The 23,890-nt window shown below is 40.4% G+C and overlaps 1 protein-coding gene across 1 annotated transcript in view; it reads left to right on the top strand.

Moving 5' to 3' along the window:
- Positions 1-11,654, top strand: part of LOC135556793 (protein unc-13 homolog C-like) — a 197,187-nt gene extending 185,533 nt beyond the window's left edge. Inside the window, exons 31-33 of the mRNA XM_064990238.1 lie at positions 533-625; positions 4,607-4,766; positions 10,141-11,654. Of these exons, the coding sequence (XP_064846310.1) occupies positions 533-625; positions 4,607-4,766; positions 10,141-10,429 (542 nt within the window). The 3' untranslated portion in view covers positions 10,430-11,654. The remainder of the gene's footprint in view (positions 1-532; positions 626-4,606; positions 4,767-10,140) is intronic.
- The last annotated feature ends 12,236 nt before the right edge of the window (positions 11,655-23,890 follow it).

Below are 23,890 nucleotides of genomic sequence, written 5' to 3'. Positions count from 1 at the left end.
CTCTGTCTCTCCTTTTCTTTCTCTCTGTCTCTCCTATTCTCTCTCTCTGTCTCTCCCCTCTGACTCTCTTACAACATGTGGTTGTGATGACTAGCAGGTCATTGCAGGTGATGATTCTCTCTCTCACTGTCTCTTTTCTCTCCTTTTCTCTCTCCTCCTCTCTCTCTTCACTCTCCTCATCTCTTCCCCTCTTTCTCTCCCTCTCTCTCCTCCTCTCTCCTCTCTCTCTCTCCTCCTCTCTCCTCTCTCTCTCTGATGGTAGTCTTGTATGGTGATCTCCAGGTGAGGACTCAATGTGCTCTCTCTCCTCCTTCCTCCTCTCATTCTCTCCTCCGACCTCCTCTCTCTCTCCTCCTCCTCCTCCTCTCTGTCTCTCTCTTCCTCCTCCACTCTCTCTCTCTTACAGTAGTGTTGTGTTGTGTTGTTGTTCTGCAGGTCAGTCTACCAATGGCTCCATGGGGGAGGTGTCTATCTATCTCTCCTTCTCTCTCTCTCTCTGACGGTAGTGTTATGTTGTATTGTTGGTCTGCAGGTCAGTCTACCGACAGCTCCGTGGGGGAGGTGTCCATGCAGGTGGATCTCATCTCTCACCCTGGCACTGGAGAGCACAAAGTCAACGTGAAGGGTGAGACACACACAGACAAGCACTCACACATGCCATTCAAGCACTCACACATGCCATTCCTGTACACAAACACACAGAGGAGGAAAGCTGAAACTGTGAAACCTCACTTTACCCCTTAGATAAGAACATTACAACAACGATTTATCATTCTTAGTCAAATCTATTCATACCTGTAATGTTCAAAGAGGAACCACTGGGAGGAACATGAATAGTTGGATGTAGTTGTAAGCTAATGTTAAGCTGTGGTCATTATCAAATAGATTGCTGCTACACTACGTCCTACTTGAAACCCTATACTACAGAACACTAGTCAGACAGAGACAGAGTGTAACGCTTGTAGTCTGGGGAAGGAGAGGAGGACCAATGTGCAGCGTGGTAAGTGTTCATATTATTTAATGAAATATGCAACACTAGACAAGACGACAAACACGACAAACAAACAGTCCTGAAAGGTGAAACAAAAACACTAAACAGGAAACAACCACCCACAAAATACAATGGAAAACAGGCTACCTAAATATGGTTCTCAATCAGGAACAACGATTGATAGCTGCCACTGATTGAGAACCATACCAGGCCAAACACAGAAATAGAAAATCATAGACAAACTAACATAGACAACCCACCCAACTCACGCCCTGACCTCACTAAAACAAAAGACAAAACAAAGGAACTAAGGTCAGAACGTGACACAGAGACCAGCGGTTAAAAACTTATTATTACAGAACACTAGTCAGACAGAGACCGGCGGTTTAAACCTTATTTTACAGAACACTAGTCAGGCAGAGACCAGCGGTTTAAACCTTATTTTACAGAACACTAGTCAGACAGAGACCAGCGGTTAAAACCTTATTTTACAGAACACTAGTCAGTCAGAGACCGGTGGTTTAAACGTTATTTTACAGAACACTAGTCAGACAGAGACAGAGACCAGCGGTTTAAACCTTATTTTACAGAACACTAGTCAAGACAGAGACCGGTGGTTTAAACGTTATTTTACAGAACACTAGTCAGACAGAGACAGAGACCAGCGGTTTAAACCTTATTTTACAGAACACTAGTCAGACAGAGACCAGCGGTTTAAACCTTATTTTACAGAACACTAGTCAGACAGAGACCAGCGGTTTAAACCTTATTTTACAGAACACTAGTCAGTCAGAGACCGGTGGTTTAAACGTTATTTTACAGAACACTAGTCAGACAGAGACAGAGACCAGCGGTTTAAACCTTATTTTACAGAACACTAGTCAAGACAGAGACCGGTGGTTTAAACGTTATTTTACAGAACACTAGTCAGACAGAGACAGAGACCAGCGGTTTAAACCTTATTTTACAGAACACTAGTCAGACAGAGACCAGCGGTTAAAACCTTATTTTACAGAACACTAGTCAGAGAGAGACAGAGACCAGCTGTTTAAACCTTATTTTACAGAACACTAGTCAGACAGAGACAGAGACCAGCGGTTTAAACCTTATTTTACAGAACACTAGTCAGACAGAGACCAGCTGTTTAAACCTTATTTTACAGAACACTCGTCAGACAGAGACCAGCGGTTTAAACTTTATTTTACAGAACACTAGTCAGACAGAGACAGAGACCAGCGGGTTAAACCTTATTTTACAGAACACTAGTTAGACAGAGACCAGTGGTTAAAACCTTATTTTACAGAACACTCGTCAGACAGAGACCAGCGGATTAAATCTTATTTTACAGAACACTAGTCGGTCAGAGACCAGCGGTTAAACCTTATTTTACAGAACACTAGTCAGACAGAAACCAAGGTTTAAACCTTATTTTACAGAACACTAGTCAGACAGAGACAGAGACCAGCGGTTTAAACCTTATTTTACAGAACACTAGTCAGACAGAGACAGAGACCATTTTACAGAACACTAAACCTTATTTTACAGAACACTAGTCAGACAGAGAGAAACAGAACACTAGACCAGCGGTTTAAACCTTATTTTACAGAACACTAGTCAGACAGAGACAGAGACCAGCGGTTTAAACCTTATTTTACAGAACACTAGTCAGACAGAGACCAGCTGTTTAAACCTTATTTTACAGAACACTAGAGACCAGCGGTTAAAACATTTTACAGACAGAGACCGAGACCGGTGGTTTAAACATTATTTTACAGAACACTAGTCAAACAGAGACCAGCGGTTAAAACCTTATTTTACAGAACACTAGTCAGACAGAGACAGAGACCAGCGGTTTAAACCTTATTTTACAGAACACTAGTCAGACAGAGACCAGCGGTTTAAACCTTATTTTACAGAACACTAGTCAGACAGAGACCAGCGGTTTAAACCTTATTTTACAGAACACTAGTCAGACAGAGACAGAGACCAGCGGGTTAAACCTTATTTTACAGAACACTAGTCAGACAGAGACCAGCTGTTTAAACCTTATTTTACAGAACACTCGTCAGACAGAGACCGGTGGTTTAAACCTTATTTTACAGAACACTAGTCAGACAGAGACAGAGACCAGCGGTTTAAACCTTATTTTAAAGAACACTAGTCAGACAGAGACCAGCTGTTTAAACCTTATTTTACAGAACACTCGTCAGACAGAGACCAGCGGTTTAAACTTTATTTTACAGAACACTCGTCAGACAGAGACCGGTGGTTTAAACCTTATTTTACAGAACACTAGTCAGACAGAGACAGAGACCAGCGGTTAAAATCTTATTTTACAGAACACTAGTCAGACAGAGACCAGCTGTTTAAACCTTATTTTACAGAACACTAGTCAGACAGAGACAGAGACCAGCGGATAAAATCTTATTTTACAGAACACTAGTCGGTCAGAGACCAGCGGTTTAAACCTTATTTTACAGAACACGAGTCAGACAGAGACCAGCGGTTTAAACCTTGTTTTACAGAACACTAGTCGGTCAGAGACCAGCGGTTTAAACCTTATTTTACAGAACACTAGTCAGACAGAGACCAGCGGTTAAAATCTTATTTTACAGGAAACTAGTCAGTCAGAGACCAGCGGTTTAAACCTTATTTTACAGAACACTAGTCAGACAGAGACCAGCGGTTTAAACCTTATTTTACAGAACACTAGTCAGACAGAGACATTTTACAGAACACTAGTCAGACGGGTTAAACCTTATTTTACAGAACACTAGTTAGACAGAGACCAGTGGTTAAAACCTTATTTTACAGAACACTCGTCAGACAGAGACCAGCGGATTAAATCTTATTTTACAGAACACTAGTCGGTCAGAGACCAGCGGTTAAACCTTATTTTACAGAACACTAGTCAGACAGAAACCAAGGTTTAAACCTTATTTTACAGAACACTCGTCAGACAGAGAACAGCGGTTTAAATCTGATTTTACAGAACACTAGTCAGACAGAGACCAGCGGTTTAAATCTTATTTTACAGAACACTAGTCAGACAGAGACCAGCGGTTTAAATCTTATTTTACAGAACACTAGTCAGACAGAGACCAGCGGTTTAAACCTTATTTTACAGAACACTAGTCAGTCAGAGACCAGCGGTTTAAACCTTATTTTAAAGAACACTAGTCACATCAGATCTTTTTCAGAGTTGATATAATTGGCCAAAAGATACATTATTGAAAACTATTTAAAAATTGGGCTGCCTGTGTAAATGCAGCTTGAGTGACTCACACTCAATGACCAGTAGTTTTAGAACAAGTGTTTTATTTAAAAGTACATGGTCCAGTGATTTTAGAACAAGATTCCTATTTCAGTTTGCATAGTGGATGGGATAGATATGGGTGGGTGAGTGGGTGGATCGATGTGTGCATTGATGGATGATTTGATTGACTGATTGATTGATTGATTGACTGATCGACTGATTGATTGACATATTTTTTGTGGGTGAGTGGGTGCATCGATGTGTGCATGAATGTATGATTTGATTGACTGATTGACTGATCGACTGATTGATTGCCATATTTTTTTATTGATTGAGGTGTCTCTGTCGTTTCTTTCCAGTGGTGGGGGTCAACAACCTAAGCTGGCAGACCAATGCAATGTTCCGGCCGTTCGTGGAGGTGAATGCGGTCGGGCCGCACCTCGCCGACAAGAAACGCAAGTTCACCACCAAGACCAAGAACAACAATTGGTCACCAAAGTACAACGAAACATTCCAATAGTAAGTCTGATTAATTGTCTAAAGTAATTCTGGTTTATTGTCCAAAGTAAGTCTGGTTTATTGTCCAAAGTAATTCTGGTTTATTGTCCAAAGTAAGTCTGGTTTATTGTCCAAGGTAATTCTGGTTTATTGTCCAAAGTAAGTCTGGTTTATTGTCCAAAGTAATTCTGGTTTATTGTCCAAAGTAAGTCTGGTTTATTGTCCAAAGTAATTCTGGTTTATTGTCCAAAGTAAGTCTGGTTTATTGTCCAAAGTAAGTCTGGTTTATTGTCCAAAGTAAGTCTGGTTTATTGTCCAAAGTAATTCTGGTTTATTGTCCAAAGTAAGTCTGGTTTATTGTCCAAAGTAAGTCTGGTTTATTGTCCAAAGTAATTCTGGTTTATTGTCCAAAGTAAGTCTGGTTTATTGTCCAAAGTAAGTCTGGTTTATTGTCTAAAGTAAGCCTGGTTTATTGTCTAAAGTAAGTCTGGTTTATTGTCTAAAGTAAGTCTGGTTTATTGTCCAAAGTAATTCTGGTTTATTGTCCAAAGTAAGTCTGGTTTATCGTCCAAAGTAAGTCTGGTTTATTGTCCAAAGTAAGTCTGGTTTATTGTCCAAAGTAAGTCTGGTTTATTGTCCAAAGTAAGTCTGGTTTATTGTCCAAAGTAAGCCTGGTTTATTGTCTAAAGTAAGCCTGGTTTATTGTCTAAAGTAAGTCTGGTTTATTGTCTAAAGTAAGTCTGGTTTATTGTCTAAAGTAAGCCTGGTTTATTGTCTAAAGTAAGTCTGGTTTATTGTCTGAAGTAAGTCTGGTTTATTGTCCAAAGTAAGTCTGGTTTATTGTCTAAAGTAAGCCTGGTTTATTGTCTAAAGTAAGCCTGGTTTATTGTCTAAAGTAAGTCTGGTTTATTGTCTAAAGTAAGTCTGGTTTATTGTCCAAAGTCTGGCTGGCTTATTGTCCAAAGTAAGTCTGCTTTATTGTCAAAAGTAAGTCTGATGTACAATTAACCATTCTGATAGTAAGTCTGCTTTATTGTCTAAGCAAACAACCTAATCCTGTGTTTTGTCTTCAGTAATGTGTGTCTTGGTTGTGCCAGGAGTGTTGCTCCTCCAGTAGTATAGTATTTGCTACATAGTGGGAATGTAGACACCTGCAGTGCTCACTGTCAAAACGTTTGGAAAAGGTTACACATGAAACTGGAAATGCTTTTATCCAGCATGATAGCAGAAAGTAATGAGATGATGAAGTGCTTTTAAAAATGAAAAAAAGAGACATTTCAGTTATGTGAATAGTGAGAATAGAGGGAGGGCTGAGAGGGTGAATGATCTATCTATGCAGCTGTACCACTGTCTGTCTGATACTGAGCCAGCTGCATTTAAAGCACAATATAGAGCCTGTGTCCCAAAAGCATCCTATTTACTTTACACCGAGTGTACTAAACTATTGAGTTGCACCGCTTTTGCCCTCAGAACAGCCTCAATTTGTCGGGGCATGGTCTCTGCAAGGTGTCAAAAGGGTTCCACAGAGATGCTGGCCAATGTTGACTCCAATGCTTCCCACATTTGGCTTGATGTCCTATGGGTGATGGACCATTGTTGATACACACCGGAACACTGTTGAAAAACCCAGCGGCGTTGCAGTTCTTGACACACTCAAAACAATGCTACCTACTACCATACCCAATTCAAAGGCACTTAATTATGTTGTCTTGCCCATTGGCACATACACAAGCCATGTCTCAATAAGGCTTAAAAATCCTTCTTTAACCTGTCTCTTCCCCTTCATCTACACTGGTCAAAGTAGATTTAACAGGTGACATCAATAAGGGATCATAGTTTTCACCTGGTCAGTCTGTCATAGAAAGAGCAAGTGTTTTCTGTTTTGTACCATGCCCTGGTCAAAAGTAGTGCACTACATAGGGAATAGGGTGCCATTTGGGATGCCGACATGGTTTGACTATCAGCTGCATCCAATCCTCTCATTGTGTTTATGATAGTGAGCCAGATGTCTGTGAAGTGCAGTCAGAGAGAGAGAGTGATCATCTGTAGTGCCTATGTGGTCTCTGGTGCTCTTTTAATGGCAGCATCCACTGACCGAGATCAATGTCAACACGAACACCGTCTGCAAATACATGCACTTCTTTTTCTTTCTATTTTTCATTGCACCAAAGAAAACAACTGATAGACAACAATACAGATACAAACACATTTCAAACATCTGATAGACAACAATACAGATACAAACACATTTAAAACATCTAATAGACAACAACAGATAAAAACACATTTAAAACATCTAATAGACAACAATACAGATAAAAACACATTTAAAACATCTGATAGACAACAATACAGATACAAACACATTAAAACATCTGATAGACAATACAGATAAAAATACATTTAAAACATCTAATAGACAACAAACACATTTAAAACATCTGATAAACAAAATTAAAACATTTAAACATATGACAACAAACAGATAAAAATACATTTAAAACACCTAATAGACAACAAACACATTTAAAACATCTAATAGACAACAAACACATTTAAAACATCTGATAGACAACAATACAGATACAAACACATTTAAACATCTGGTAAACAACAATACAGATAAAAATACATTTAAAACATCTAATAGACAACAAACACATTTAAAACATCTGATAGACAACAATACAGATACAAACACATTTAAACATATGGTAAACAACAATACAGATAAAAATACATTTAAAACATCTAATAGACAACAACAGATAAAAACACATTTAAAACATCTGATAGACAACAATACATTTAAAACATCTGACAGACAACAATACAGATACAAACACATTTCAAACATCTGGTAAACAACAATACAGATACAAACACATTTAAAACATCTAATAGACAACAATACAGATGAAAACACATTTAAAACATCTAATAGACAACAACAGATAAAAACACATTTAAAACATCTAATAGACAACAATACAGATAAATACACATTTAAAACATCTGATAGACAACAATACAGATACAAACACATTAAAACACCTGATAGACAACAAACACATTTAAAACACCTAATAGACAACAAACACATTTAAAACATCTAATAGACAACAAACACATTTAAAACATCTGATAGACAACAAACACATTTAAAACATCTGATAGACAACAATACAGATACAAACACATTTAAACATCTGGTAAACAACAATACAGATACAAACACATTTAAAACATCTAATAGACAACAATACAGATGAAAACACATTTAAAACATCTAATAGACAACAATACATTTAAAACATCTGACAGACAACAATACAGATACAAACACATTTAAAACATCTGATAGACAACAATACAGATAAAAACACATTTAAAACATCTGATAGACAACAATACAGATAAAAACACATTTAAAACATATAATAGACAACAAACACATTTAAAACATCTGATAGACAACAATACAGATAAACACATTTAAAACATCTGATAGACAATAATACAGATAAAAACACATTTAAAACATCTAATAGACAACAACAGATAAAAACACATTTAAAACATCTAATAGACAACAATACAGATAAAAACACATTTAAAACATCTGATAGACAACAATACAGATACAAACACATTAAAACATCTGATAGACTATACAGATAAAAATATATTTAAAACATCTGATAGACAACAATACAGATAAAAACAAATTTAAAACACCTGATAGACAACAAACACATTTAAAACACCTAATAGACAACAAACACATTTAAAACATCTAATAGACAACAAACACATTTAAAACATCTGATAGACAACAATACAGATAAAAACACATTTAAAACATCTGATAGACAACAATACAGATAAAAACACATTTAAAACATATAATAGACAACAAACACATTTAAAACATCTGATAGACAACAATACAGATAAACACATTTAAAACATCTGATAGACAATAATACAGATAAAAACACATTTAAAACATCTGATAGACATCAATACAGATAAAAACACATTTAAAACATCTGATAGAAAACAAAACAGATACAAACACATTTAAAACATCTGATAGAAAACAAAACAGATACAAACACATTTAAAACATCTAATAGAAAACAAAACAGATACAAACACATTTAAAACATCTAATAGACAACAATACATTTAAAACATCTGACAGACAACAATACAGATACAAACACATTTAAAACATCTGATAGAAAACAATACAGATACAAACACATTTAAAACATCTAATAGACAACAAACACATTTAAAACATCTAATAGACAACAATACAGATAAAAACACATTTAAAACATCTGATAGACAACAATGCAGATGAAAACACATATAAAATAACTGTGTGCAGGTGTGGTCGGAAGCCCAAGGGCTGACATGAAAACCACACCACCAAAATAATATATACAACACATAAGTACCAAAATAATATATACAACACATAAGTACCAAAATAATATATACAACACATAAGTACCAAAATAATATATACAACACATAAGTAAGAAAATTTAAAAGGTTTATTAAAACAGATAACAAAACCTACTAATTATAAACGTATAAAATTATTTGATCAGTAATAATGTTTCAATGTGTGTGTGTGTGTGTGTGTGTGTGTGTGTGTGTGTGTGTGTGTGTGTGTGTGTGTGTGTGTGTGTGTGTGTGTGTGTGTGTGTGTGTGTGCGTGTGAGTGTGTGAGAGTTAGGCTTTGTGGAGGAGATTACTGAGTAGTTTGGTTCATCAGGCTGACCTCCAGTCTTCGCTTGGAGTTATTGTGGGATGATGATGTTTGGCAATGTGAGAATTCCAGAGTACGGCACCTCTGTATCTGATAGAGAATTGACTATGTGAGGTGCGGCAGTGGGGAGGGTGAAGGTTATCACAGTGTCTTGTGTTATATAGATGCATTTCAGAATGAACCTGGAAGAATCCATTGATAGGGTTTAGTTAAACTGTCTGGGAAGTATTTGTAGATGAAAGTGCATAATTGGCGTACATTAATGTTGTAAATAGACAAGAGTGTGTGTGTGTGGTTTCTGTGTGTGTTTGTGTGTGGTTTCTGTGTTTGTGTGTGGTTTCTGTGCTTGTGTGTGGTTTCTGTGCTTGTGTTTGTTTTATCCAACTAACTTTTAGCTCTCTGGTGTCTGGTCTCTGACTGATTGAGTTTCGTTGTCTAATCAATCAATCAACGAATCAATCAGTCATACAACATAACACGTCCTCTCTTCTCTGACTGCTTGTTGTTGTTGTTAATGAAGATGTTCTATATATCCTGTTCAATAAACTACAAATATAGTAGAGGAATGGGACTGATGTTGATCATGTTGTTGTCTCTCTTCCTCCCCAGTGTTCTGAGCAATGAGTACGGTCCAGAGTGCTACGAGCTGCACGTCTCAGTGAAGGACTACTGCTTCGCCAGAGAGGACCGTATCATCGGCATGGCGGTGCTCCAGCTCAGAGACCTGGCCGACCAGGGGAGCTGCTGTGCCTGCTACCCCCTGGTGAAGAGCATCTCCATGGACGACACCGGACTCACCATCATGAGGATACTCTCTCAAAGGACCAACGACGAAGTGGCCAAAGAGTTTTGTCGTCTCAAGACCGACGTACGCTCTTCAGAGGAGGTGGCCTCCTAGTATGGAGATGTGATGGAGGAAGGGATGGAATGAATGGATGATTGCATGGAAGGGAAGAGAGGAGGGGAAGAGTGGGAGGGAGTCACAGGGAAGGAAGGAAGGAAGGCAGTTGAGGAGTTGTGTTGTCTGTTTTTGTGCATGTGCGTAAAACATCTGTTGGAATGTTCATTTTAAACTACAGTATGTACCAGTGTTTACTTACCGTATGCTCAATATTAAGTACTATATTCTACGAGTTCTGTTAACGAGACATGAAATACCTTTTTGTAAAACATTTAGATTTGTTCCGATAAAGTGCCAAACCAGAGGAAAAATAGTACAACAACAAAACAAACAACAAAAGATAGTGATGAATTATGGTGATACTTAATGTTTGATGAAAAATTTGCTTGATTATTTGGTTCAGTGTAAAATCATTCTCTCAAAAAAACGGTGGCGTTTTAATCGTTAAAAATCGTTAATTTGCACCCTCGTTTTGTTACTCGTCCCCTCACACAGCACTTGTTGTGCATGTCCCGTTTACAACCATGTCTCTTCCATCATCTCACAGTGACCACAGGGTCGGGGTCCATGTACCCTGGCCCTAAAACTCTTTGTATTTAAGCCGAAACCTGAAAAGAGACCATTTTTTTACGGCGATGACTGCTATGTAAACCTTCATAGGTGTTTGTAATTTTATAACCATGACAACAACGAAAAGCCTCCAGTGCTGTCAGTCTACACAGAAAGGGTGGATCCTATTTTCTCTTTTTCTTTTTGCCTGTAATCTTTCCGTTCGGCCATCGGCTTCCAGCCTTTCTGTACGACCACTGTGAACACGAGCTTTGGAAGGCAAGCCTAGATAACATTGCTGACGGTTTGATATTGTTGTTTCATATTTATTAAAATAACTTTGTTCCTGAGAAACTGCCAAAGTTATATAAAAATGTTTGTACAAAAGCTATCCATTACATGTATGAAAAATAATTATGTACATGTGAACTATTTACTTTTACAATGCTAAACATCTGATTGTTGATGGGCGGCTCTAGAACTTTTTTTTTTAGTTTGTGTGAAGTTTTGAGAGTCACAAAATGTTACTTTACACATGAGTTGAATTCAGCTTCTGCCATTTGGTTTATTTTTCTTCATAAAGGAAAGAGTCTAACATTGGGTAAATATGCAACATTCCTATGTATTGCACTGATGGCGAATTGTATGTCATGTAAATATATTTAGTGAGAAATTGTACAAAACAACCGTCTCCTTTATTTCCAACACATTGTTCAAAGTGTGTTTTTTTTTGTTTAGTGATCTGATAGATTCATTCAGTGATATAATCCTATATGCTGTAGCCTCTATATACAGTATCTATTGCCAGAAGAAATTTCAAGTCTCAAATGGAATGACAGAGTAATGTACCGTATGGCCCACAGAGATCCTATAAATCACTAGAGTTCTACTTCATTCTATTGTATGAACCTTCCCACATAAAGATGCAATCTGTAACTTCATTGTCTCCTGTGGCCCTGGGCTCAAATGAAACCCACCCAGTAATCAACTCTAACCTTTCCTACCCCTCTCCTGGGGGTCCACCAGACAGTGCTCATTTTCGCGCTAGCCCTGACGTTCCAAGGCTGAGAATACTTTAACACGAATCAGTAGAGGACATATTCAATGCCCCTTTTGAAGCTCAGAGTCAGAATGAAATTACTCACAGGTCCTGTTCAGGCTGGGTGTGTCAAAAAAGGTAGTAATTTAATTGGTTCTACCCAGCGGATCAAGGTGCGTTTCCTTATGGGCCCTGGTCAAATGTAGTGCACTATATTGTAAATATGGTGCCATTTGAGAAGCGAACCAATAGAGAACACCCACCATGGGCTATCCTTCTGTGTAGTCCAGAGGCAGCTAGCTAGCTAATCTTAGCTGTTTGCTCATTCTCCAGAACAATCGTGGACAGCTGAAAGGCTTCAATAGACAGACCAGTCTTTAATTAGTCTATTCAAAGGGCATTTCAGGAATTTGGAACTGTAAGGTTCTATCTGCAAAAAGATGATTCTGAGATAACTGGCTTTGAAGTTTCAAACCCTCATTGGTTTGAATGGTGTCAGACATGCCTATGTTGTATTATTTTGAACTTAACTACATTAATTGGGGTAATTTGATACTACTATATAGGTAGGGAACAGTGAACAGAACAACACTGTCAATAACTTCAATTAGTCAGAAGTGTCAGATAGACCCTTATAACCTCAAGGTCTCAATTTATCAATGTCATCTTATTGTCTACATCCCAAACAGCACCCTATAGGGTGTTGTTTGGGATGCTGGCTTGTCTTTGTTTTACAGTGAAGGGTGCCTGGCTGACTGCTGGGAGGAGAGCTATTTATAATTCTGCTGTTGGATCCATGGTGTCATCAGAGATCTATCGATCTATCTATCTATCTATCTATCTATCTATCTATCTATATATATATATACACACACACAATCTGGGATGTCTGAGCTAGTCTCATAGAGGCTCAGCCTGAAGCATTTGAAGCTAGCTAATGCTTCCTGTTGGGCAATGTGTGTCTCAAATTGCGCCCTATTCCCTACATAGTGCCATGAGCCCTGGTCAAAGTAGTGCACTAAATCGGGAATAGTGTGCCATTTGGGACATAGCCCTAGTCTCCATCGGCGCAGACGCACGTCGCAAACAGTATGGGTGCCTTTTGTAGATATTCTCACCCCAACGGTGTAACTCTGTAATGTAGAATAATGTAAACAGAAACTGACAGAAGAGGAATGTTAACCCTATCAGTACCAAAACACCAGCAAATATCTTTCATTTATCTGCATGTCGAGCCCTTATATTTCGCCTCACAATGAAGTGTTTTAACGTTTTCTTTTCAGGACAACCAACACAATACAATTTGACAATACCAGTTTTTTGACGTTTAAAAAAGGTCATCCACAGCAGGAAACTGATGGAAATGTATTTATATGAATGCTGTACTGTAAGTACAGAAATGATTTGCTCAGTGGGAAATGAATATCCAACGAGTCAGTGACAACTGTGTGGCGTTTGTGACAGCAACTATGTGAGCTTATTAAAGTGTTATAATCAAATCAAATCAGATTGTATTAGTCACAAGCACCGAATACAACAGTGAAATGCTTACTTACGAGCCCCTATCCAACAATGCCGTTTCAAAAAAGACAGATAAGAATAAGAGATAAAAGTAACAAGTAATTAATGAGCAGCAGTGAAATAACAATAGCCGATACAGAGTCAATGTGCGGGGGGCACCGGTTATTTGAGGTAGTATGTACTTGTAGGTAGAGTTATTAAAGAGACTATGCAGCAGTGGTGTAAAGGGGGGAGGGGGCAATGCAAATAGTTTGGGCAGCCATTTGACTGGATGTTCAGGAGTCTAATGGCTTGGGGGTAGAAGCTGTTTAGAAGCCTCTTGGACCTAGCAGGGTGTCTGGGGTCTTTGACAATTTTTAGGGCCTTCCTTTGACACCGCCTGGTATAGAGGTCCTGGATGGCGGAAAGCTTGGGCCCAGTGATGTCCTGGGCTGTTTGCACTACCCTCTGTAGTGCCTTGCGGTCGGAGGCCGAGCAGTTGCCATACCAGGCAGTGATGCAACCAGTCAGGATGCTCTTGATGGTGCAGCTGTAGAACCTTCGGTGGGTGTCGTGACAGTAATATAATTGATGGTGTAACAGTGTAGTGTCTTGATGGTGAAGGTGGTAGTATAATTGATGGTGTAACAGTGTAGTGTCTTGATGGTGAAGGTGGTAGTATAATTGATGGTGTAACAGTGTAGTGTCTTGATGGTGAAGGTGGTAGTATAATTGATGGTGTAACAGTGTAACAAGTGTAGTGTAATTGATGGTGAAGGTGTGTCTTGATGGTGAAGGTGGTAGTATAATTGATGGTGTAACAGTGTAGTGTCTTGATGGTGAAGGTGGTAGTATAATTGATGGTGTAACAGTGTAGTGTCTTGATGGTGAAGGTGGTAGTATAATTGATGGTGTAACAGTGTAGTGTCTTGATGGGGAAGGTGGTAGTATAATTGATGGGGTAACAGTGTAGTGTCTTGATGGTGAAGGTGGTAGTATAATTGATGGTGTAACAGTGTAGTGTCTTGATGGGGAAGGTGGTAGTATAATTGATGGGGTGATGTAGTGTGAATATAGAGTTATATTATTTATTCATGCTCTGACTGCAGGTGCTCGTAAAAATAATGTTTTCGAGGTTAAACCAAGGACGTGTCATATTCATTTTATCCTCTACTATCATATTCAAATAACAGCACTCTCTGGTTTGCGTTCCAACTGTCACCGTATTCCCTATAGGGCTCGGTCAAAAGAAGTGCACTATATATGGAAGTGTGTCATATGGGATGCAACCTCCGTCTCCTCTATGACTGGAATTGATTACCAAAAGTCGAATGAAAACAACCATTAGCTCAACCATTAGCTCTACCATGTGTAGCTACCTCTCTACCATCTCTATTACTAAAATATGGTTTAGATCTCATCTCATCTATTGATGAGATTTAGTTGATCTATTCAATGATTCTCAAACTCCAGATATCAAATTCGACCCTATTCCCCATACGTACATATAAAGTTGCCACATAGTGTCATTTGAGATACAGTCTCTGTATGAGTCCCAGATGGCACCCTCTTCTTTATACACTACAGTAAGTGTACAAAACATTAGGATCCCCTGCTCTTTCCATGACAGACTGATCAGGTGAAAGCTATTATCCCTTGTTGATGTCACTTGTTAAATCCACTTCAATCAGTGTAGATGAAGGGGAAGAGAGGTTAAATACATGGATTGTGTGTGTGGCATTCAGAGGGTTAATGGGCGAGACAAAAGACGTAAGTGCCTTAGAACGGGGTATTGTAGTAGGTGCCGGGCGCACCGGTTTGTGTCAAGAACTGTAACGCTGATGGGTTTTTCATGCTTGAAAATGTATCAAGAATGGTCCACCACCCAAAGGACATCTAGCCAACTTGACACAACTGTGGGAAGCATTGGAGTCAACATGGGCCAGCACCCATGTGGAACTCTTTCGACACCTTGTAGAGTCCATGTCCGATGAATTGAGGCTGTTCTGAGGGCAAAAGGGGGTTCAACTCAATATTAGGATGGTGTTCCTACTGTTTGGCATACTCGGTGTGTAGTGCCCTACCTTTGACCAGAGTAGTGTACTGTAAAGGGAATAGGGTGTAATTTGAGATGCAATCTTAGTCAATATGGGTTTGACTGCATGCAGCCCTCAAACGGAATCCAAGGAGTGTTGCCATGGAAACCGAGTTCCGAGCACCGCACCACCGGGAGATTATACGCCTTGCAGATTCTTAAGGGAGCGTCCTCATTATATGCATTAAATATATACAGTATGCTTCACAGGAGGCTGGTGAGGGGAGGACAATTCATAATTACTCTAATGGAGTGAATGGATTGATATCAAACTATGTGTTTGATATCACCAGCCACCTGTGGTATGCATTCTATATAATTACATATCCAGATACAGTAAGTATGATTATTAAACCTTCATCAGTATTTATAACATTAGCCGTTTAGTTCTAATAGATCGATATCCGTAGTCAGGGAAAGCCGGGGGCTAGAAAACCAACCTGGCACTTCTAACACCGGCCCTTTATTGTCCTTGAGGCCGTCATTATTAGCCAAATAATGATCGTTCTGCACAGAAACCCTCCCCTCTGACCTTCTGCATTGGGTTTTGAGAAGGAGGTGAGGAGAGAGGTGAGAGGACACGAGGAGTATGCTATTGAGATTCTCCCAAGGAGAGAGAGGAAGGGAAGGAGGAGAGGATGGGTGTAAATAATATATATGACTACATAAAATCATTCAGAGGCATGCACACACACACACATTACTGTACGAATTTCCTATAGCTGGTGTCTACACATGGTAGAGCTATAATGAGCATGACATTCGGTTTTCCCTCTGTCTTTTAAAATCATACTTTTGCAAATGTATTAATCAGCTTTTTATGAATCATGGTGGCTAACCCAAATGGTACCCTATTCCCTATATAGTGCAGTACTTTCAACCTATGGGCCTTTGTCAAAAGTAATGCACTAAATAGGGAATAATGTGCCATTTGGGACTTTGCACTGCAGAGTTTCACTAATTAACATGTTAACAAGGATCTGACTGCACAACCTAACCTCTGACCCTGCTAAGACTGGAGAGGAGAGGACTAACCTGACTCATCAGTAGCACTTATAAGAAGCAAAAAACTCACCAACCTTCACTTTGTGAACCCTCTCATTAACATAATGACATCATAGCTACAGTGGCGTGATGCCTGGGATGCTCCGGATGCTTCTCATTTACATGGGCCCCAAATGGCACCCTATTCAAAACATATTTCACTACTTTTGACAAGAGCCAATTGGAGCCCAGACATATTGTTTATTACAGTATACACAACTCACGCCTTCTCACAGGACCCTTCCTAGTGGGCCAAAACTGGTTGGAATGATGGCGTTATAACATACTTTATAACATTATGAGCAGGTTGTATACTGGTTAGATAAGGACATTATGTACAGTGCCTTGCGAAAGTATTCGGCCCCCTTGAACTTTGCGACCTTTTGCCACATTTCAGGCTTCAAACATAAAGATATAAAACTGTATTTTTTTGTGATGAATCAACAACAAGTGGGACACAATCATGAAGTGGAACGACATTTATTGGATATTTCAAACTTTTTTAACAAATCAAAAACTGAAAAATTGGGCGTCCAAAATTATTCAGCTCTCTTAAGTTAATACTTTGTAGCGCCACCTTTTGCTGTGATTACAGCTGTAAGTTGCTTGGGGTATGTCTCTATCAGTTTTGCACATCGAGAAACTGAAATTTTTTCCCATTCCTCCTTGCAAAACAGCTCGACCTCAGTGAGATTGGATGGAGAGCATTTGTGAACAGCAGTTTTCAGTTCTTTCCACAGATTCTCGATTGGATTCAGGTCTGGACTTTGACTTGGCCATTCAAACACCTGGATATGTTTATTTTTGAACCATTCCATTCTAGATTTTGCTTTATGTTTTTGATCATTGTCTTGTTGGAAGACAAATCTCCGTCCCAGTCTCAGGTCTTTTGCAGACTCCATCAGGTTTTCTTCCAGAATGGTCCTGTATTTGGCTCCATCCATCTTCCCATCAATTTTAACCATCTTCCCTGTCGCTGCTGAAGAAAAGCAGGCCCAAACCATGATGCTGCCACCACCATGTTTGACAGTGGGTATGGTGTGTTCAGGGTGATGAGCTGTGTTGCTTTTACACTAAACATAGCGTTTTGCATTGTTGCCAAAAAGTTCAATTTTGGTTTCATCTGACCAGAGGCACCTTCTTCCACATGTTTGATGTGTCTCCCAGGTGGCTTGTGGCAAACTTTAAACGACACATTTTATGGATATCTTTAAGAAATGGCTTTCTTCTTGCCACTCTTCCATAAAGGCCAGATTTGTGCAATATACGACTGATTGTTGTCCTATGGACAGAGTCTCCCACCTCAGCTGTAGATCACTGCAGTTCATCCAGAGTGATCATGGGCCTCTTGGCTGCATCTCTGATCAGTCTTCTCCTTGTATGAGCGGAAAGTTTAGAGGGACGGCCAGGTCTTGGTAGATTTGCAGTGGTCTGATACTCCTTCCATTTCAATATTATCGCTTGCACAGTGCTCCTTGGGATGTTTAAAGCTTGGGAAATCTTTTTGTATCCAAATCCGGCTTTAAACTTCTTCACAACAGTATCTTGGACCTGCCTGGTGTGTTCCTTGTTCTTCATGATGCTCTCTGCGCTTTTAACGGACCTCTGAGACTATCACAGTGCAGGTGCATTTATACGGAGACTTGATTACACACAGGTGGATTGTATTTATCATCATTAGTCATTTAGGTCAACATTGGATCATTCAGAGATCCTCACTGAACTTCTGGAGAGAGTTTGCTGCACTGAAAGTAAAGGGGCTGAATAATTTTGCACGCCCAATTTTTCAGTTTTTGATTTGTTAAAAAAGTTTGAAATATCCAATAAATGTCGTTCCACTTCATGATTGTGTCCCACTTGTTGTTGATTCTTCACAAAAAAATATGGTTTTCTTTAAAAAACAAGGACATTTCTAAGTGACCCCAAACTTTTGAACGGTAGTGTATATAAAACAATTATTTGATTAAGGAATGTATTTACCCTTACTGCTATTAGCCCACACAAACGCATTGAATAACAGATTCACTACATGGAACAACACATAGTCCCCCCCAAAAAAAAATCTAAAGGACGTTTGTCCTGAAGTGTCTGTCCTATTTCTGAGAGATATAAGAAAGCTCAGGAAACATTTGTTATTTTTTAACATGTATTTAAGCCCCTATTTTTGGTACTTAATGTAACGGATGTGAAACGGCTAGCTTAGTTAGCGGTGCGCGCTAAATAGCGTTTCAATCGGTGACGTCACTTGAAGTAGTAGTTCCCCTTGCTCTGCAAGGGCCGTGGCTTTTGTGGAGCGATGGGTAACGACGCTTCGAGGGTGACTGTTGTTGATGTGTGCAGAGGGTCCCTGGTTCGTGCGAGGGGACGGTTTAAAATTATACTGTTACATTAACAGTCTCCATATAATTCCATAAATTTTTTCAACTGGTACCGGGGGACCTTCAGACAAGCCTTGTGAGGCCTGTGCTCATCCCAGAGCAAAACAACCGACATCCGTGAGAGTCTCATACTAGTTTGTTGGCCGTTCGGATGATACAGAACATTTTGTGAGAAGACCGATTTTCGGGATGTCTCATGATCTGATAAACATCACTCTAGCTCTGTCACCTTTCACCACAGATGCTGAAGTGCAAACCAGATATCAGTTTAAACTGATAGATTTGTATGTGGATTTTTGTATTATACTAATTGGATGTCTGCCGGGGTCATGGACATCGGCTATAGGGGGTTAATGTCTGTACAGTATGTTGAAATGTTGAGGTACAGTTAGATATACTGGCAAAGGGCGTCAATTATCAGAAATTAATGTGTATGAATACCTCACACACTGTCACACACACAAGCCCAGAGATGCTAAACATGTTTATGTTAATTAACGGTCATTACCGTGAGACCAGCAGTCATTTACATGACAATTACGGTGACTGCCACAGCCCTACACATATACGCACGCACGCACACACACACACACACACGTTCTCTCTCTCACACACACACACACACACACATGTTCTCTCTTTCACACACACACACAAATAAACGCCCACAGATAGGCAGACAGACAGTAGATTTACAGCTGCCACTTTACTTGTAGATAAATAACGTAAAGTGCCTGGAGGAATGTTCCGGGGGCAAATGACTGAGCAGAGGACAGGAGACATTATCATCAAGATGAGAATCAACAAGGAGAATATGAATCACAGCAGTCCTTATGCTAGAGAGAGGGAGAGAGAGAGAGAGAGAGAGGAGGAGATAGTGAGAGAGAGGGATAGAGAGAGACAGAGAGATTGAAGGAGGAGGGAGAGCGAGAGGAGTGAGAGAGAGCAAGAAAGAGAGAGAGAGATCAAGGGAGGAGGGGGTCACACACAATCTGAAGGATAATTGGACATGCCCAGATGTTGTCTAGGACACACACACAATGTACACTCACTCATGCAAGTACACACACACACAGGTGATGCATATGCATGCACACACGCACACACATTAAACCCCATAGCTTTAGAGTCGAGGCCTGGACCCCACGCCTTTAGCATCCTGAGGCATTCTCTCTTCAACCCAGCTGAAGCATTCTCTCTTCAACCCAGCTGAGGCATTCTCTCTTCAACCCAGCTGAAGCATTCTCTCTTCAACCCAGCTGAGGCATTCTCTCTTCAACCCAGCTGATGCATTCTCTCTTCAATCCAGCTGAGGCATTCTCTCTTCAACCCAGCTGAGGCATTCTCTCTTCAACCCAGCTGAGGCATTCTCTCTTCAACCCAGCTGAGGCATTCTCTCTTCAACCCAGCTGAGGCATTCTCTCTTCAACCCAGCTGAGGCATTCTCTCTTCAACCCAGCTGAGGCATTCTCTCTTCAACCCAGCTGAAGCATTCCCTCTTCAACCCAGCTGAGGCATTCTCTCTTCAACCCAGCTGAGGCATTCTCTCTTCAACCCAGCTGAAGCATTCTCTCTTCAACCCAGCTGAAGCATTCTCTCTTCAACCCAGCTGAAGCATTCTCTCTTCAACCCAGTGTTATGATGACATCATGATTACAAGAGGGTTTACAAGGTGAAGGTTGGTGAGTTTCTGCCACTGATGAGTCAAGTTAGCTCTCTTCTCTACTTCCCCTCTCCTCCATTCCTCCCCTCCTCTCATCCCTTCTCCTCCTCTCCTCCATCTTTCATCTCCCTTCTCCTCTCCTCAGCCTCTCCTTCAGCCTGTAATAATTACTGTTCCTCAAGACCATCTGCAGGGGAAGAAAGGCTACTCTCTACCACAGATAGTGTGTGTGTGTGTGGGTGTGTTCCTGCCTCTTAATTACAGTGGGCTGAGTCTCAGTGGGCAGGGAAATCTGCTACCTCCATTAAAACACAGCCACAATCCTGTTCCACTGCTTCACTCGGGGTAGAGGATTTGATTTGATTTGATTTTGATTTGAAGGTCTGTGTGTGTGTGTGTGTGTGGACCCAATAACAGTGTTTTCTAGCTCTGTCTATGATAGATGAGATGTTGGGGTGAACTATAGCTCTGTGTAACGAACCATTGTGTTGCCTTGGTATCAAAAATCACTGTTACTGCTTCCAATGGTTGACAGTTTCATAATAAACACACACACACACACACACACAGGACAGCAACAAAACAAACACATTTACACACACACACGCACACACACACACACGATAGCAAATAAAACTTTCACACTGAAATAAGTGTAATTTATTTTCAGCTGTAAACTTCAGCTTGGGAATATTTCAGTAATTGAAGTATTGGATTTAATTTATTACATTTTTTTAAATATGCATTTTTTCAAATCAATTCAATTAAGCACGTCAAATTACTAACAAATAAAATCCAAGCAAATTCCTCATGATGGAATAAAAAGCCATTCATTTAAAAAAATTAAGTAGCTGAGTGTGTGAATCCCAAATGGCACTCTATTCCCTACATAGTGGAATATACAGAGAAAAATAGTGTGATTTGGGACGTAACCACACAATGTGCTGACTATTTCAGGTATTTCAAGTATTTCAGGTATTTTAAGTATTTCAGCTATTTGAAGTATTTCAGCTATTTGAAGTATTTCAGCTATTTGAAGTATTTCAGATATTTGAAGTATTTCAGGTGTTTTTAAGAGCTGAGTATACAGTATAAAGGACTTTACTACAGAAGGTATACAGAGTTTGATCTCTATGATTACACCTTACAGCAGTAGCCGATGCATTGAGACTTATAACAGTTGTGCTCGAAGTCAGTTGTGTGAAAACACGACAGTTACAAAGGATATGTTGAACACACCAAGCATCAGCAGAGCCCTGCTCACTCCTTCTCTGCAGAGTCCCAAATAGCACCCTATTCCCTATATACAGTAGTGTACTACTTTTGACCAGAGCTCTATGGTCCCTGGTCAAAAGTAGTTCACTATATAGGGAATAAGAGTACCATTTGGGATGCACATCACCCCCCATCTAGCTTCAGAGTTTGTTCTGTTAGGTGACCTAAACTGGGACATGCTTAACACCCCGGCAGTCCTACAATCTAAGCTAGATGCCCTCAATCTCACACAAATCATCAAGGAACCCACCAGGTACAACCCTAAATCTGTAAACAAGGGCACCCTCATAGACGTCATCCTGACCAACTGGCCCTCCAAATACACCACAGCTGTCTTCAACCAGGATCTCAGCGATCACTGCCTCATTGCCTGTATCCGCTACGGATCCACAGTCAAACGACCACCCCTCATCACTGTCAAACGCTCCCTAAAACACTTCTGTGAGCAGGCCTTTCTAATCGACCTGGCCCGGCTATCCTGGAAGGACATTGACCTTATCCCGTCAGTTGAGGATGCCTGGGCATTCTTCAAAAGTAACTTCCTCACCATTTTAGATAAGCATGCTCCATTCAAAAAATGCAGAACTAAGAACAGATATAGCCCTTGGTTCACTCCAGACCTGACTGCCCTTGACCAGCACAAAAACATCTTGTTGCGGAATGCAATAGCATCGAATAGTCCCCGCGATATGCAACTGTTCAGGGAAGTCAGGAACCAATACACAGAGTCAGTCAGGAAAGCTAAGGCCAGCTTCTTCAGGCAGAAAATTGCATCCTGTAGCTCCAACTCCAAAAAGTTCTGGGACACTGAAGTCCATGGAGAACAAGAGCACCTCCTCCCAGCTGCCCACTGCACTGAGGCTAGGTAACACGGTCACCATCGATAAATCCATGATTATCGAAAACTTCAACAAGCATTTCTCAACGGCTGGCCATGCCTTCCACCTGGCTACTCGAACCTCGGCCAACAGCTCCACCCCCCCGCAGCTACTCGCCCAAGCCTCTCCAGGTTCTCCATTACCCAAATCCAAATAGCAGATGTTCTGAAAGAGCTGCAAAACCTGGACCTGTACAAATCAGCTGGGCTTGACAATCTGGACCCTCTACTTCTGAAACTATCCGCCGCCATTGTCGCAACCCCTTTCACCAGCCTGTTCAACCTCTCTTTCATATCGTCTGAGATCCCCAAGGATTGGAAAGCTGCCGCAGTCATCCCCTCTTCAAAGGGGGAGACACCCTGGACCCAAACTGTTACAGACATATATCCATCCTGCACTGCCTAAGGTCTTCGAAAGCCAAGTCAACAAACAGGTCACTGACTATCTCAAATCCCACCGTACCTTCTCCGCTGTGCAATCTGGTTTCCGAGCCGGTCACGGGTGCACCTCAGCCACGCTCAAGGTACTAAAAGATATCATAACCGCCATCGATAAAATACAGTACTGTGCAGCCATCTTCATCGATCTTGCCAAGGCTTTCGACTCTGTCAATCACCATATTCTTATCGGCAGACTCAGTAGCCTCGGTTTTTCTGATGACTGCCTTGCCTGGTTCACCAACTACTTTGCAGACAGAGTTCAGTGTGTCAAATCGGAGGGCATGCTGTCTGGTCCTCTGGCAGTCTCTATGGGGGTGCCACAGGGTTCAATTCTCGGGCCGACTCTTTTCTCTATATATATCAATGATGTTGCTCTTGCTGCGGGCGATTCCCTGATCCACCTCTACGCAGACGACACCATTCTGTATACTTCCGGCCCGTCCTTGGACACTGTGCTATCTAACCTCCAAACGAGCTTCAATGCCATACAACACTCCTTCCGTGGCCTCCAACTGCTCTTAAACGCTAGTAAAACCAAATGCATGCTTTTCAACCATTCGCTGCCTGCACCCGCACGCCCGACTAGCATCACCACCC

Source organism: Oncorhynchus masou, chromosome 2 (assembly GCF_036934945.1).
Source record: "Oncorhynchus masou masou isolate Uvic2021 chromosome 2, UVic_Omas_1.1, whole genome shotgun sequence".
NCBI lineage: Eukaryota > Metazoa > Chordata > Actinopteri > Salmoniformes > Salmonidae > Oncorhynchus > Oncorhynchus masou.
This window is presented reverse-complemented; position numbering and strand designations above follow the sequence as displayed.